Consider the following 17,673-nt stretch of genomic DNA (forward strand, 5'->3'; position numbering starts at 1 on the left):
CTTTCCATAATGTTGTCAGACAAACAATCTGAGCCTGCACTGGCAACAATGTAACTCTTTTAGTGGATGTACAGTGACGCTGCCCTTTTGCTGCCATCTCAGTTATTACTCGTCAAAGAGACACAAAAACTTGGGTTAGGTCGAAAAATACTAAAGTTACCCTTTAAGGTATAAACAATGTTTTACTATTTTGGTAAATAATAATGACTAATAATAATTTAAAAAAATTAAAACTACTGCTATTGTTGCATTCTTTCAAATAAAACAAAATAAGCACTTAAAATAAGGAAATCATTGAAGAAATTATAAACTTTAGACCATTATATGATGAAAAAAGGAATCTAGATTAAAATATTCACAAGAGATTAGACCAAGGTAAAATCCTTCTGATGTCCCTGTAGGTGCCCAAACTTGTAGACCCTGTCCCTCCCTCCCTCCCTCTGTACCCCTAGAGCAGGTCGACCTATGCCCCCCACCCTCTGACCTGGCTCTCGGAGGGTTTGTCAGGAGGGTCCTTGTGAATGGCCATCTGGTAGAGTTTGTACACCTGGTAGGAGGCGTCGAAAGAGGCTTTGAACTGCGGGCTAGGGGGATTGGCGCGCACTAGCCTCACCTTCAAAAAGAATACGGGCAGACAAAGGTTAACATCAAAATGGACAAAGTACAGAGAATGACATAAGTGGTGATTCAAATCCTTAATAAAGGGAAGAAATTGTCACAAATCAAAGAGGGAAGAAGAGCGAAAAGAGTGTGAAAGGAAAGAGGGACACAAACACACCCTCTTTAAATGGGGGACACGCACGCCTATGAAGATTTTGAACCATCTTATAAATAAGATGAAAACGTTTTTGTTATCTTTCTTTAGCAAATGGCCTTATTTTCACCAATGGCAGCTGTTGGTAGCCTTAGCAGTAGCTTGACTGGAAAACAAGAATAATACAAAGAGGTTGTGTTGTGTCCATCTCCACAGAATAACAGCAGGTGTTCCTCCAAATAACAAAATAACAAGCAATCAAGTAAAAGAAAAATAAGGTAGAGCAGGAATAATCATGAGCCTTTTTTGTTTCCATCTTCTCTTCGTATTGTGTATTAAGGGCCATTTCCAGTGCTTCACCATGCCATCATATAAAGAGAAATAGCAATGTTCATGTTCACGAACATTCACAGCCCCACATTTTTTTTGCTGACCATGAGAAAAGTTCAAGAATAAGGGAAACAAATCAGCTTTCATTTGTGTTGCTCCTTTGTTGCTCTTCAGTTGAGCTAGATTTCTAGTAGAGCTAGATTGATAAATATCAGCCAATATGATATTATTGTAGACCTACTTGGACATATTGGAAATGCAGCAGAAAAAACTAGATTTGAGATCACTTCAAAACAGTGTCTTCATTATAAAGTGTGTCCACCAGAGAGCACTGATTGATACATTGACATTCAAACGGTCAAATGTCCCCGGCAGGATGTATCTTGGTCACAATGTCCATTATGTGTTATCATAATAATACAAATAGTATATCCACTGATATATCGATCCAGAATTGTTTTAACTGCCAATTCATCACTATCAGTATCAGCCTCAGAAATCAAGTATTGGACTTTAGTGTCTGAAATGAAAAGGGTCTGAATGTTGCTATTGTCACCCAAACTAAAAGAAGATTTCATCTTCTAAATCCCCCGGCCCTTTTTTAATTAACAATCTCATGGTTGTGAAGCTTTTGTTGGCCACAGAGTATCTGCCATTTGAATCCCCTGGAGGGACAGGATAGAGGGAATTGAACCTGGGGTTTGTTTGAGTTGGACTAAAGTGGGTCTCTCTCATATGACTTGGCATCTATATCCTTTAGTCAAACATAAGCGTTGGGCCTCTTACATAAAAGAACAGTGGTGGAGCTCAACCCTTTTCATTTCAATCTGCATTGAGAGATATTTGGATAGGGTTAAAACCCTTTGGTGAAACAACACAGCAGCAGAGAGTAGAGAGCATGGAAATTAAAATGTTAGCAATTCCCATAACAGACTTGAAATGTAACACCAACAGCCTGATTGCTTTATAAATAAAGCCACATATTACCAGTGGCTTTTTGTTTTACTTTAATTCAAATGAAAGATCATGGCGCATCAAAGCTTTAACCAATTATATGAACCTGGATCTCAAATACTTTACAGAACATTGTTATAGATAGATACTATCCTAGACATGTAAGCAATATTTTATTAATAAAAACATGTTTTAATATGAGCACAGTCAGTGTGGAGACAGTAGAGAAGACTCTTGAGGAGATGAACAGTTCCACACTTTCCTGAGGTGCCTGGGGGGCTCTGAATCACGATCTCACACTGACCCCTAGTGGAGACTACTGGAACCACAGCTGCAGTTAAGGCAAGCACCGAGGTAACCCCTGTCACTTCTCTATCACTGTGAAGTATCCATTTGTTATGCATTTAAAGTCATTTAAATCTAATACGCTTCCCCAAACTCATAGACACCATGTTTTAACCATGGCAAGAGAGAAATAGCTTGAAGCGAGCAGAGGTGAGTCTATGACAACACCAAAGGTGTAAGTGAGGCTGAATCAATCTGTGGACGTGCTGACCGCCCTAAACTGTAGATAACACACTGACCATGCATAAGTACTTTATTCAAACCAACTGTAAATAATCCAAACTATTCCTTTTAATGCTGTAGTGTAAACTTGTTTTTTCCTGGTACCGATTGTGACTTCCTCAAATCTTTAAACTTGTAGCAACAGTCAACGGTACAGAAGCCCAGGACTAAGAACCAGATTCACTCGACTGCTTATCCTCCAAATTGTCTGTTAGCCACAAAACAGATGCAGCTTAGCTGCATGTAATAAACAGCTAAATGGGTCAAATAGAGACATCTTCCAATTATTAGCCTTGTAAGACGTATAATTATCCTTCCTTTGCAAGGGACGACCGAGTGTTCATGCCCACTTAGTGAAATGGAACAATAATTGCGGGCAAAATAATGAATCCAATAGGAGAGAGCAGACTGGGGGGAGGTATTGCGGGTGCAGTCTCGGAGGGCGGGGGGGCATGTAGACAAGAGACAGACACTGCCGGGTTCATCACTGCATCTGGCTCACATTTTGGTCAATACCAAGAATGACGTTACTCTACCAACCTCAGCTCGAGGCCTTCGCCAGGGATCTTTCTGCATCGTCATGCCCCCTGCCAAAAGTTCACTTCCATGTCTTCTCACAGCAGGAGCGGGGAGCTGTGGTTTTAATGTCATCAGCAGGGAAACGCGACCCAGTTTGTGTGGTGTGTGTCTGTCATTTGGTTGAATTAGAACTAGGAAGAGGTGGTTTTTCCACTCCGCTCTGGCCAGCTATCCTCTCCGCACACATAAACACATGGTGAAGTCACTGGAGCAGGGGGAGAGGGCTCTATGAAACCCAAAATCAAGATGACTGAATCCAAACATTTTGGATCGAGAGAGCTCAACTAAAAAAGGTTTCTAAATGAAAAGATGGAATCATCACAAAAGGCTAATGCTTATTCCAAGTCACATTAAAAAGAAAGAAAGCACCCACTCTAGATTTCTGCTTACCTCGAGGCAATGAGAAGAGTTGTCAGGCAGTGACTCATTGATGAAATCTTCCAGGGGTTTGGTCTGGGCCGCAGTGGGAGGGGAAGGAGAGACAATGGAGGGGACTCCATCAGCGTTTTGTCTAATCTGGTCTTTCTGAAGACGTCGCTCCTTTCTCAAGTCTTTGGCCTTCCGGCATGGCGGCCGGGCGGGGTCAGCTCCGATTCCTGCACCCCAGGAGAAAAGAGTAAAAACAAAGGCGAGAAATGTCAAAGCTTTCCAAAAATGCTTGCTAGGTTGGGTGTTACAAAAACAGTTTTCTTTTTAATGCAAAAGACGTGGCCTTCGACGCACTTCAAGGTGAGAATATAGAATAAGGGGGAGTAATAACTAATAATTGAATCACCCCAAACTTCAGTTGGAAAGGTGGTAACTTCGGGCCGCTGCTATTGATGTGTCTCAAGTTTGATTTTGAGAGTGTCAGACCATGTTTCCGATGGATTTCTCCCGGCCCCTGTAGGCAAATGGGCTGCCATGTTTACTTTGGTGCACCCCCTGCCTGAGAGGCCAGTCTCAACAGAAAGGCCGATGGAAGTCATTTTCTTGTTTCCCTGCCCCACTAGTCTCTACATTACATCATTGCTTAGGAAGCTATAAAACAATATGACCTGTTAGCCCAAAGGATTAGCAGCTAGCTAGTGTGTATTTATAATGAAACAGAAGAAGGAGAAGCCATAATGAATCCAAGGGTGTTTCTTTCTCATGACTACACTGACCAAGATAACAGAGCTTGATGAGCTGGTGTAGGCACATCAATGATGCAGGACACACACACACACACTGGTGACACACACACACACAAGACTAACATGAATATTCTCTGAAGAAACTGAATCTCTCCCCGTTTCCCTCTCTCTGTCCCCCTCTTCATCCTTCTTCTTCTTCTGCTCCTCCTCCACCACCACCACCACAGCCTCCTCCTGGGCTCCTTCCAAGCCCCCTCCAGCTCTCCGGGCATCCCATGTCAACAGTTTACACGCCCACATCCTGTTTGGAGCAATAAGGAAACGAGAGCCATTTCCTGCTTGTCTTATTGCCAGCCGCCGCCATCAGCTCACTTACTAACTTTCCCCGGTGTCGACGTAACAAAAGGAGGGGGGGGTGGGGGGGGCTCGGTCCTGACAAGGGGAGAGGGAAACTCTGTGACTGACCACAGCTCACTGGCAGTGTTCAGCTTCAGTACAGTGAACAGTCAAAGCACACCATAACAGGAAGGATATGCAGATTCTGGTTGATTTCCAGCAGGGTTTTCCCTAATCTATTGCAGCCCGTCGGCCTGGCAGGCATCAATTGACTTCCCGCCAGGCCGAAGCATCCTTTTTTAAATAAAATCAAAAAGGAGGAAACCATGGGCTATCTTCTAATTTCCAAAAAACAACAGTTTAATATTCTTGCATAATGTAACTAAATCATAACCCAGCTGGGACTTTGCTATTTTTCAACCTAGACCCAGTTTTCCATGTGTTTGTGTAAAACACACTAATGGGCATAACAGCTTTTGAAAGAGTGTTTGAGCGAGGGCACTCCAGGCACAACACAGGATACAATGTAATACTCTGAGCACACACATACATATAAAGATGCATGTCTACCAAAAGGTCATGTTTTTGCCAGTGAAAAAGTGATCCAGATTTGGCAAGAGGAGTGCCGATCATGCCAAGGTGTTGGAGTAAGGACAGTGGGCGATATGGCCAAAATATTTGATCACTATATATTTTTCCTTTCTCATCCTCATCCTGTTCTGTGAAGTTGAACTCTTCTTATCTATGTTAACCCAAATCGTGTTACCGTGGGCAGCAGTGGATTAAGCCTTATCTCAAAATCCTGCAAGAACAACATTTCAAATGGTTTTGACAAATCTTTGCTACTACCATCATATTAAACTACCCTAGTTGCAGTACAGAAAGCGTCACTTCAAGCTTGATATTTGAAATGTCATGGCTGAATATTTAGCAGATTTCAAACAATATGGATGAGGTTTAACCCTCTTTTGAGACTTCAGAACTTCTACTTGAGCAAACTTGACAAAGCACAATAACCAACGCTCTTTGTACACGTCTTAAGCAAAGAGTAAATAGTTATCTCTCTGTAGGGTATTTCCACAATGTTGCTTGTCAGTGGGCAAAAACAAATACTATAAGTGGACGTACATTGACAGTGCGCAATTTTCCAAAGCACTACATTGCAGCCTGTTTGCGCTCTTGCTCAGTACAGTCAAAACATTTCATGTATCCATGAGTCACAAATCATCTCAGTGTATCTGTTTTCTGTGTTGTCTTCAATGTTAAATGACTGGAGGCACTAAAGGACGGACGCCCTCTGTTACAAACACACAATCCTGCCAGTATAGCATGGTAAATGGTTTTCTTGGTCACAGTAAACACTGCGAGGTCAAGTAGGACTGGTTACACAGAGTCTGAAATGTGGTCATCATGCCATCTTAACCCCCAACACATAAACCCTTATCCATGTGCCTCTAATTACTATCTCACTGCACACCTTCTCTATGTCTCACACACAGGGACACAGGTACTCCTCAGGACAGTGTTTACGCAGCCGTGGTAAAGATAGAGTCTGACAGATCAGTTCCTGTGGAAGGCACATGCTCCCACTCCAGCAGTTAGCACTTCATAAAAGCTGTGACACTCTGCCTCCCCAAACACACATACGACTCCGAAGATCTGCCTTAACTGTCTGGACTGGTGACATACTGCTCTCCCGCATGTAAACATGTAGAGACTGTAAATGAATTTACTGTGGGAGGAGGATGCTGTTATAAGGATGCTGTTATCTGTGAACAGGCCCTGAAATATTAACATGGAGCTAAGTGCCGTTTCTCTGGGAAACTGTACTGTCTGTACTGTTTATGTTGCCTCAGTTAAAACACACCAGACTGCTTCCTATAACATATTGCTTGCAGCATCTTACAACAATTTCCCTGGTAAGTAGTCATGCTACCACTTGATGAACACCACTCTTTTATAGAAATGGTGCTAACCTGACCTGCGTAAGCCGGGCCATATTATGTTGTTTGTTTGTTTTTTGTGCATGTAAATGATCTGCAAAGGCTAAACAGGATCTCCCACACCATCCCCGAAACACCTCGATTAGATTCCTTTGTTTTCTTCCGTAACACTTGCACTTCTATTAGATAGCGCTCCAACACATTGTACATGATAACGCTAAGGAGCGGGACATCTCTAAGCGGTTGGCCAATCAAAACAGCCGACCAGCAAACCAATCAGAGCAGACTGGCCTCTGGTTTCAGACAGAGGGGGAAAAAGGTGCTGCAGTACAGGCTGTATGAGTAAAATAAAGACCTTTTTGGAATGAAAGCATGTAAGCATGTCACAGTAGAGGCACACAATACTCATATGAAACCTGAAAATGAGCATAATATGGCCCCTTTAATAACTTTTCTGTGTAATGAAAACCATTTTGCACTGAAAGGGCACAAAGGGAGAGTGGACCACAGCCAAGGCAAATTCAATAACTTAAATGTAACATGTGTATCTGCCTTCTGTGTGGATCCATTCCAAAATGTTATAGGTTCTTCCTTGCCCCATGCTTCACCTTTCCACCGAGTTTAATCAAAATTGGTCAAATGTTTTTTTCCGTAATCCTGAACGACAGACCAAAAACCTAACCTAAAACATGACCTCCTTAACAGAGTATATTGATGTTTTCCAATCAATAACACTGCAACATAACTCTGGAGAAAGCAAATCTATTTTAGCTTACATGCCAGAACTGACTAGCTCCATTGCCTTTACTGAAACACATACAACACATTGATAAAATACTTTTATAGGAATACAAATACATGTATGCAAGTTACTTGATTCCCTGTAAAGCAGATCCAAGGACAGCTTTGCAATACATTCCATATGCACTTCTGTATCTGTTTACCTCTGGCTTTGCATACTCCATATGGGGAATGGGGAGCCGTGTTCTCTCCAGCTAAAACTGGAACCTGCCCAAAGCTATAAAGCGCTTCAGTCATAAAACTACAGGAAAGATATGTCCAGGTGTTTTCTGTTGGAGGTGAATAAGGGGGGAGTGGAGAAACACCGGTCCGACACAGTAAATCCTCCTTGCTTCCGCTTTGCTAGCCTCCTGAAAAAGCCAGTTATTCCTGAGAGTCTGAGGAAGAACAGTGTGGAGCTGCTCCTGCACCGCTGAACCTTTTCTATCTATGTGTTTATGTCTGCATCAGGATCGAACCGTGCCAACACCAAGCCTTTCCACTCAAATATAAGTCCCTGCTTTTGTATTAATGAGCATGGGGTCATGTTCTCATTAGAGGTTTAAAAGGGAAATAAGTGGTGGAGATCTTGAACCTGAGCAGTTGTAAGAAGTACTGCTTCCTGTGTCTAATAAGAGTTTATTATCTCCTAAATGCGAGTGTTATTTATTCATTAATGGGAGTTGGCCGTGAGGATATCCTGTACCGGAGTGTGAAGAGGAGAACATGACAGATAAGCCCTGACCAGACACACTACTGCAAACACAGAAGAAACAGCAGCCTCCTTCACCAAGTTGCTGCACAGCGAAGTCTAGTGCAAGGTGAACAGTGACACACTCTGGCCAACAATGGTACTTCAGTTACCAAAGTGGCAATTTGGCATCTGAATAGATGATTGTCAGTAAAGCTACTTTGACTGTTTTGAAAGTTGTTCTTACGGCCCGTCCACACGGCGGCGTGCGTTGAAGCTTCAACGCTTCTGCCCATTCACTTTGAATGGGGTGACGTCACGCTTTGCCGAACTGCATTGTGGTTCCGTCGCTTCGCGTTGCTCGCTTCAAAAGTAGAGCAATGTTCCACTTTTGAAGCTTCGACGGAAGCGTCAGCCAATCAAATCACATGTCAGTACAAGCTCTAGCCAATCAAACCGCGCGCTTGTGTGTCCGGGGCGGGAGATTCATGTGATTGGTTGTTGGTCGAGTTTCAGACACGCCCACCGGCAAGCTTCAACGCACGCCGCCGTGTGGACGCTGCGTTACTGCAGTTCAAAAGAATAACAGACAAAGGCTGCATGCGTCCACTAACATTTAGCATAAGCTATCCAAATTCATTAATTCATGTAGGGCTGCAACAAACAATTATCCTGAGTGATTTATCTGTTGATTATTGTCTGAATGAATAACTTCCAACTCATTTTTCAAGTTTAATTAAATCAAAACGTTTTTTCAGCTCTATATTTAAAGATCATGTCCTTTTTTTGTTTGTATTTATTTGTATCATCAAGAACAACCCCAACTGCTGATGAGCATAACCAGCTATTTATCAGTTAACCATCTCACCTGGTTTAGTAGCTGTGGCTGTTGTCCTCTCATCAGATACAGACACTCGATCTTTTCTTGACGTCTCTGAGACAGCAGGTGCTGCAGGCGCTGCATCCACTACCTCTTTCTGGCCTTCTGTGATAGCGGGACACTCTGGTAGTTCCTTCTGAATGTCTGTGATAGCAGCACACTTCACTTCTGAGTGACAGGCTTTGCTGGGCTCCCGCGGCCCCTCTTGGTCACACACCGCGTCCATCGGCTCGCCTGCAAGGGACAACATTGCTGACTATCATGTGTCCTACAGAGCTACAGAGCTAAACCTGTTTGAGTCTGTCCCAATCCCTTACTGTACTTCCCACCGTGCACTCTGACCCCTATGCAACCCAATAGTCCAACAGTGTTGACTGCTTTTTTCATGCATGTACTGTATACCAATAGGGAACTTTATCAGATAACACATATTAATGATAACTACTAAAATCTCATAATCTTATAAATGTACTCTCACCATTATCCTGATCTTTTGGCATTTCCCCTTTGGAAATGAATTTGCTGATCTTCTTCAGGACTTTCTTGTGGGATTTGGAGGGCTGGAATTGCGTTGCATGACATCTTGACAGAGAGCACACAAATAAAGGTTTGCTTAGAACTATTAATATTTGCATAGAATGCTGCTGTTATTGCTCATATACTAGTTTATAAAAGATGTATTAGGTAAATTCATATATGAAACTACAAAGTGTAGGGATGTAGGATATATATTGGGTCCATGTATTACATGTGCTATTGTGATGAGGACATTTTTAGCTGATTCATTATTGGTCAAAATGCAAACTGCAATTGGTATTTTACTAGCAAAAATAAATGAACATTTTGAGAGTTTACTTTAGCTGGTTTAACAATAGTGATGTCTGTTAAAAGGGTTAATTGGTCAGGTCTGAAATCAGACAATCAGCAATATTTGCACACTCGCCTTTGTTTCCCTGAGGTGTGCTTAAATGAAAGGTTAAGACCTACACAGTCTATGGTTATGACCCCTTTTTCGATACAAAAATGATGATATTTTCTCTCATCTTTTTAGTATCGTCCAGGGCAGCGGTTTTCAAAGTGTGAGGCGCGCCTCCCCTGGGGGGCGCCAGAGAGCTTCAGGGGAGGCGCAGCTTGAGAAAAAGAACAACGAGAAAAAGACGAGTAAAGTGACACTTGCACACTTTTGGCTGTCTGTGGAGACTGTGGGTTCCCCCACCTCGCCAAAAAGGCTGTAAAAGTGCTCATTCCCTTCACCTCCACCTACCTGTGTGAGTGCAGGTTTTCCGCATTGACTTTGATCAAAAGCAAGTGCCGGTGAAGGCTGCAGCCAGAGGATGATCTGCGTTTATTCCTGTGTGCATCAAAGACGCAGACTCATTGTTCCCACTAAAGTAGGGGTGAGTGTAATAAGGAGGCAAAGTTGACGTTCAGTGTGTTGCCGGGAGCATATAAGGATTTATCCACGATGTTGAAAATGTAAATTTAAAAAAAAATATATGTGTTGAGAACACCGTGCGAAAATATACGGGTCGTGCTGCAGCTAGATTTGCCTGTCCTCTGTAAGAAGGTGTCGGCGACTGACATGCAAGGAAGAACGGCTGTCCACAGGCTGTTCCAACTTTAACAACTTTATTAACTTCCATGGTAGTGAATTGAACATGCTATTGTAATTGGGTGTGTGGTATATTTTCATGCACGCACACGCATGTTCCACAACACACTGAACAACACTCAATTGTCCGATCGCTACCAGTGTCCTTGCGATCTTGTTATAAGTTGAGACCATTCGGGCTTATTCTAGAGGGGTGCAAGGAATAGTCCAAGTAGTGGGGGAGTTTTATACAACATGTTTAAAACATAAAGATAAAAATGTTTTAAAAAGTTATTGTTTAATGTTTTAAGGAGGTGATGCTACTCAGCCAATCATATCGGTGCACTCAGTGAGTCAGCACGATAGATTCAAACACACACACAGAGACGAGACAAGAGGAGAGAAACAGTCTTCATTTTCTCTTACTGGACCTCTTTGAAATGCAATTGAATACCCCTGCATTATAGCAACAACAACAATAATAATAATAATAGCAATAATAATTGGGAGGGGGGGCGCCGCTGTTCTTATGTTCTCTGAGGGGAGGCTCACCTTCCCACACTTTGAAAACCCCTGGTCCAGGGGATTCAAGTAAGAATTAGTTATCAGTATTAGCGAGAAATATTCGATATTTTGCATCGCTAACCGTGTCTCATTCTTATGTGTTCCATGTAGATCTGGCTGTGTCAGTTCTAAATTGAACTGAATCTTCAGGATGGAAGTTACCTGATGGTGTACTGTGGACAGCATGTCTTGTTCAATTTGGGCTTATAGACATATTTCCCACTTCTGAAAATAAAATAATGGAAAACCATTATTGAAACAGACAATCACACATTTGAATTATCCCCAAAATGTATTTCTTCAACAATATTAATGAGAAAATGAAAAAGGTCCATAACACAATGGGCACGATTGCCTGAAGGTCAAAACAGCTTCTCACCTTCTCCACCCTCGGTCTATCAGGTCTTGGTAGTCTTGTACAGTCATGGTGTGAGACCACATCCCTGGAGAATACAAAAGGGACATCAGAACTTTAAAACATTTAATACATTTCATGATTCCACACTACAGTTTTGAAATGAAACGTCAGCATAAGAGCATGAATGAATTGAAGTGAATCATACTAGAAACTTGCAGAAAAGGGGCTATAAATTAGCTTGGCTCTATGAAATAAAGCTCAATTAAAGTGGACCTATCATGCTATATTTGAATAATATAGTGTAGGACCATACCTAAATAAGGCATATTTATACTTTTTTTTTTTCAAAATACCAAACAGATCATGCATTTTAGCCATGCCTCATTTCGCTCAATTTGACAATTTCTAGCTCTGTTTTTGCAAGGGCAGATTCAGTGAGAACAGCACCATCTACTGGCCTGGCATATGTACTACAGCGTCTCCAGCGCTTTCGAACGGCAATGGCCGTGGCTGTCTCCTCCTGATTGGTGGAGTTGGCCCAATAGCCGTAGCACCACCGTCCTGACGTCAGGACAGTGTTCAAATCTGGATCAGTTTTGATCAGATCCGTTGCAGCCCCTTTTTTTAGAGATTTGGGTATGGAGGAAAATAGAGAGGGTTGTGTTTTCTGACACTTGGTGAGTTCCCTGGAACACCGGGGACACATATTCATGTATAAAAGACGTATAAAAGTGCATTTTGCATGATAGGTCCCCTTTAAAGCATTAAAGAGTTACAGATATTCTTTTTCTAAACCTGAATGAGGAAGCATGTAAACAAGTAAGGAGTGCTTTATTCAGAAGCAGCTCATAAAGTCTTTTGGGAGGTCCACATTTTTGTTTTAGCTCAAATCACAGAGTCCCCTAAAGTACATTCCCACAGTCCCTAATGGTAACATAATATTATCTGTGTCCACAGCAGCTTGGGTCCTGCTTCCCAGAGCTGAGCTGTGAGCTCCCCGTTTGACCTCCTGACCTCGTCCTCTGCAACTATATACAGTGTGACGCACACACCAAAAAGTAAGTATTGAAGACAAGAGAGATATCAGTTCACATCTAGAGCAGTCGAGGGAATTCACTGTAAACACTTCACACAACACAGAACCGAGATTGCAATGTCCAGTCCACAGAGACACACTACAACAAGGAAGCAATGACTGAAGAAGACTACAGATTTTCTTTAGGGGTAGAGCAACATCTTTTACATAGTTTAAAGATCAGATCTATTATCATCTTAATAAATAACATATCTGATAATCAGAGTAGATCAAGATTGGTCTTCCATAGAGTGGTTTTTTCACATGCCGTTAAAATGACTTAAACAGTATTCAATGTGTCCAGAGATGGAAAAAGGTTAGGGGAATCCAACCGGACAGTTATTCTTAGAAATTGACTGGAAGTGATCAAATATTATCATATCATATCAAACGGTTACACTTGAACTGCTGCTGGTTTATAAAGCATTGAATGGTTTTGGCCCAAAATACATTTCTGACCTACTGCTAAATGATGAACCATCCAGAACTCTCAGGTCTTCTGGGACTGGTCAGCTTTCTGTCCCCAGAGTCAGAACTAAACATGGAGAAGTTCAGTTATTATGCTCCAAATATCTGGAACAAACTCCCAGAAACCTGCAGGTCCGCTGCAACTCTGACTACTTTTAAATCCAGGCTGAAGACTTTTCTTTGTGCCGCTGCTTTTAATTTATATATTCATATCTCACACTGCACTGTAACTTTTATTCATGTATCCGTGTTATTCATGTTTAATTATCTTTGCTTTTAAATTAGTGTTTTTAAATGCCACTTTATAATATGTTTCTGCTGCACTATTTCTTAATGCTCTTAATGTCTTTCATTTTTGTTAAGCAGTTTGAATTGCCTTGTGTTGAAATGTGCTATATAAATAAACTTGCCTTGCCTTGAACGATGAAGACAGAGCAGCTTTTTCAGGGAAAACATCCCAAAAAATGTGCAGCATATATCCATAATTTAGGATTGTTGGGGAGATCTTTCAATACCACACATACTGTATAAGGCCTCACAATTCATTCAGAACATAATTTCTAACGAGGTTTCTGCCCTATAACCTCTATTCTACGGCCCCAAATTAAAAAAAATTAAATGTTGGTGGTCTAATGCAGGGGTTCCCAACCTTTATTGTGCCAAGGACCGGCAGATACATTAAAAAAAAATCGCGGACCGGTTGTCAATTTTAACTGATTTTAATATTTACTCACCACCAGCAGGTAGCAACAGAGGCTAATTGTATGTAACAGCCTGAACAAATACTAGAACAATATGCATCCAAAACATATTAACAAAGTTTAAAAAAGAACCGGTGTTGTTTTTTGGTTTTTCGGAAAACCAAAAAACCGACGTTATTCAGTTTTTAAACCAAAACGGGAAAACAGATAAATCAACGTTTTGGTTTTGTTTGTATGATTTACGGATAATCCAGTGAATGCTGGGGAAACGAGGAGAAGGCGCATTATGAAGGAGATGTCCGGTCGCCAGGGTGTGTGTGTGTGTGTGTGTGTGTGTGTGTGTGTGTGTGTGTGTGTGTGTGTGTGTGTGTGTGTGTGTGTGTGTGTGTGTGTGTGTGTGTGTGTGTGTGTGTGTGTGTGTGTGTGTGTGTGTGTGTGTGTGTGTGTGTGTGTGTGTGTGTGTGTGTGTGTGTGTGTGTGTGTGTGTGTGTGTGTGACTGGCATTTGTTTTCAGAAGATATTATGATAGTGTCGTTTGTTCCGGTGCACTCCGACAGCATTTAGCACTACATCGAGATTAAGTTTAAACTAATTTATTTTGGGAACAGCCGCATATATGGAGTTAGCCATATGTGTGTAAATTACTTTTCATAAACATTTGAAAACAAATGCCGGTGTCGGACAGACACAAACACACCAAACACACAGAGCTGAGCTGAGCAGAGCACATACACACACACATCATGCGCCTTGGTGACTGACTGGACATCTCCTTCATAAAACTAATAAAAGGGGGAGTAATCGGGCAGTTCGATGTGTGTAGAGATGTGTGTAGAGGTGTGTGTGGTTAACACGTAGCAGCCTGCAGTCACTCTTAAGCTGTTCTGATGAAGTTAAACACAGCGAAGGCGGTGCAAAGGCACAGCTTAAACAAATAGCTCTACACCCCTGGCCGACATGTCCTTAAAATGAAGTCCGAGTTTGAAATATATCTCAAATAATGTATGCACCACCATTCCCCCACATAAACATAACAGTCTGCAATGAAACGGTTGTCTCCTGTGCGCTCCTCTTCCTACTTGGCGCACCGGTAACTTTCTCGTGCGCACGAGAGGCTGAGACCTGCTGAGCCACCGAATCCCTCGGAACACCATAAAAGCCATTTTCAACTGTTTTCTGGTGAAAGTTTAACTAGCTACTGGATGAAATAATATGACTGGTGGCATAGGTGTGAACATTTTGAAAAAAAATATGATAAAATATTTTTATATATTTATAATTCTGCAAATATTACGATAAACTCACAGCTATTTCGCGGCCCGGCAGTAACACCTCCGCGGCCCGGTACCGGTCCGCGGACCGGGGGTTGGGAACCCCTGGTCTAATGGATAGTGAGGTGGGCTGATGATCGGAAGGTTGCGAGTAAGCGAGTTCAAATCCCGCCTGGAACACCACTACTAGTGTGCCCTTGAGTAAGGCGGTGCGGTGCCCCCACAAATAGAATCAAATTGTGAGAAACACTGTAACCTGTAATGTCAGTTTTTCTGTAAGTGCAATATCTGCCAACATCATGGCACTATGGGAGTGTCTCTCTATCGCTCTCATCTGATCCATTTGTTCAGCCTTCCCTGAGGCCTGACAGACACTCACACAGAGGAGGGCAGATGTTGAGCTCTTTAGAGTGGGGCAGGGTTTGCTTTGCATGTAACAACACTGTTGATAACATCAGCAAGCCAATCAAATAGAGGAAAACATCTCGCTTACCACCTGCTTGGAAAGGTTTAAAGTAGAACAAAAACACTGATCTGATAATCACTGTTGACCTATACTGTTTCATAAGTCTTCCCCGGTAAATCAGCACTAAGGGATGATTATAACATGACAAAATTAAGTGTTTTTTTTCTTTTCTGCAGTCTGAAAATAACCAACTTGACAAGCTTGACATCTTGTGTACATCTGATAGTTGCAGGTCTGGTGTACTGATTTAACCTGTATCAGCACATGGAGGAACACACAACCTTTTAACACTGTTACTTATTAGAATCCCACTGGGAGTACAGTCTACACCTTCCTCTCCAGAATCTGCCTTGCCCACACGATGCAAGATATCCAGATTACCACTCTTATCTTAGATTAGACAGCTCTTGTCTGCTGGCTCTGAGCCCAATCTTTCATTGACAGCATTAGGAACTGCCTGAACCCTAAACCTAGTCGACCTCTCACCCTCTCTAGACACTAAATTAAAGCACGCTGTCCCATCCATCTTACACAACTCAGAAATTCCACTAATACATTACATTGACCTTGGTTTCCCTTTAAATGGAAGCCTCTCGCAGCATGCATATTTTTAGTTTTCTGGTAGCTCAGTTGTCTTGTACAGAGAGTTTAAAAACCTTTACGACACATGACTGATCCGTGTCACCTTTCGTGTGAACAGATTCCTGGAAGGAATGTTTCTGGCGCTGAAGGATACTTGAGGGCTACTGAAACTCTCCCTGCTTCTCATTAAGTAATCCAGTTATCCAGCAGGCAGTGGGAGAAGAATGGCTCCCTCCTGGTTCATCACTTGAAAATATAGTCTAGCTTTCTCAGTTATTTTACTAGTGTTTTTCTGTAAATGTTACTTTATGTGGTTGTGACAATATTGCTTTTTGTAATGACAAACAGTTGCATTGACAACTAGTTGTGTTGTTTTAAATATGATTAAGTATTTAAAGTGGCATGCCCTGTAGAAAGTGTTGGTACAACATATATTAGGACATTTTTATTGGAATCAGGCATTATTAAATGCTCTATCCATTTGCTGTTCTTGTGTCGTTTTTTTACTTTTAACAAACTATTTCAGGGTTAAATTGAAAGTAAGCCCAGACCCACAATTTGATTTTCCACTGCAGCTGGATAGAGTATTTGTTTCTCATCTCCTTTTTCCAGCATTTATTTTAACTATAAGAATAATTTATTGTAGTAGCAATATGCTTTGATCCCAGATGACACTGCCACAGTGACAGTAAAAGCAGCTTCTTGAGATTCCAAGGAGTACTTGGTAAACACTCTGACTTCTGTTTCAGCATGTTGTGAAATCTCTGTCTCATGTTAGCTCTCATGTGTGTGCTATTGCAGCACTTCACACATCGTTAAACGTCAAATAAAATCGAATGAGCCCTTACTGAACATCACAGACCTCTCCACGCCAAAGCATATAAATACATGATAGATTTTACGCCAGTCTTTTTAGCAAAGATTTAGAGAACCCTACACTCAGTGCCACTGCAATAACAGACTATATGAAATCGAGACAGCTGCACTTTCGCTTGTGAGGGCATCTTCCTCCTGATATGCTTACAGTTGTTAGCTAGCATGATGCTAGTGGAAATGTACCCAAGTCTTCTGAAGCAGCTAATGTTACAGCGTTAGTCTTGAGTAAACATTATAGCCAAAAGTAGTTCCACAATACCAGCATAACCTTACTTACATATGTTTTACAGCAGTCTTACTCTTGTGTTTTCCTAAGAATAGCGTTGGGCAATTGGATGCTAATTGCTAAAAACCCAGATAGCGTAAGTAAGGCAAACAACCTGACACTAACCAATTACGTTAGTTGAGCACTAGCTTATGTGCACTCTGTTGAATGTTAAGTGTAGGTAAGCACACCTAACATAAATTACTCAAATTAAGTGACATTTAATATTTAAAGAGCCAACATTAGCTAGCACTCTACCAAACCCAGCAAGTAGACGGGGCTAGGTGGTTAGCATGAGTCAGTTCAGTGAAGCGGCTGTTTCCTACTGGATTAAGACACTCACCATGAGAAAAGTTTCCTTCATCATTCTTACAGTAACCACACCGGTAACCCGAATCCCCGCCGAAATATTCAACTATAGTATAAGACTTGTTTCCTGCCATCTTTAGCATAGAGTCAAATGACAGCTGGGTTTACCCGGTGTTCAGTCTTGGCAAGTACTGTAGTTCGACCACGCCCACTTCCTC

The 17,673-nt window shown here is 41.8% G+C and overlaps 1 protein-coding gene across 3 annotated transcripts in view; it reads right to left on the minus strand.

The window, feature by feature from the left end:
* LOC117499545 (arginyl-tRNA--protein transferase 1) overlaps positions 1–17,667 on the minus strand; it is a 73,211-nt gene extending 55,544 nt beyond the window's left edge. For 2 of the 3 annotated variants that reach the window (XM_034151983.1, XM_034151982.1), the window contains exons 1-7: positions 17,490–17,667; positions 11,464–11,527; positions 11,247–11,309; positions 9,408–9,511; positions 8,918–9,163; positions 3,575–3,780; positions 485–613 (exon numbers count right to left, since the gene is read on the minus strand). In XM_034151983.1, coding sequence (XP_034007874.1) covers positions 485–613; positions 3,575–3,780; positions 8,918–9,163; positions 9,408–9,511; positions 11,247–11,309; positions 11,464–11,527; positions 17,490–17,598 — 921 coding nt within the window. In that variant the 5' untranslated portion in view covers positions 17,599–17,667. The remainder of the gene's footprint in view (positions 1–484; positions 614–3,574; positions 3,781–8,917; positions 9,164–9,407; positions 9,512–11,246; positions 11,310–11,463; positions 11,528–17,489) is intronic. The other variant, XM_034151984.1, reaches the window with a different exon arrangement.
* Positions 17,668–17,673: the final 6 nt, after the last annotated feature.

Source organism: Trematomus bernacchii, unplaced genomic scaffold (assembly GCF_902827165.1).
Source record: "Trematomus bernacchii unplaced genomic scaffold, fTreBer1.1, whole genome shotgun sequence".
Classification (NCBI taxonomy): Eukaryota; Metazoa; Chordata; class Actinopteri; order Perciformes; family Nototheniidae; genus Trematomus; species Trematomus bernacchii.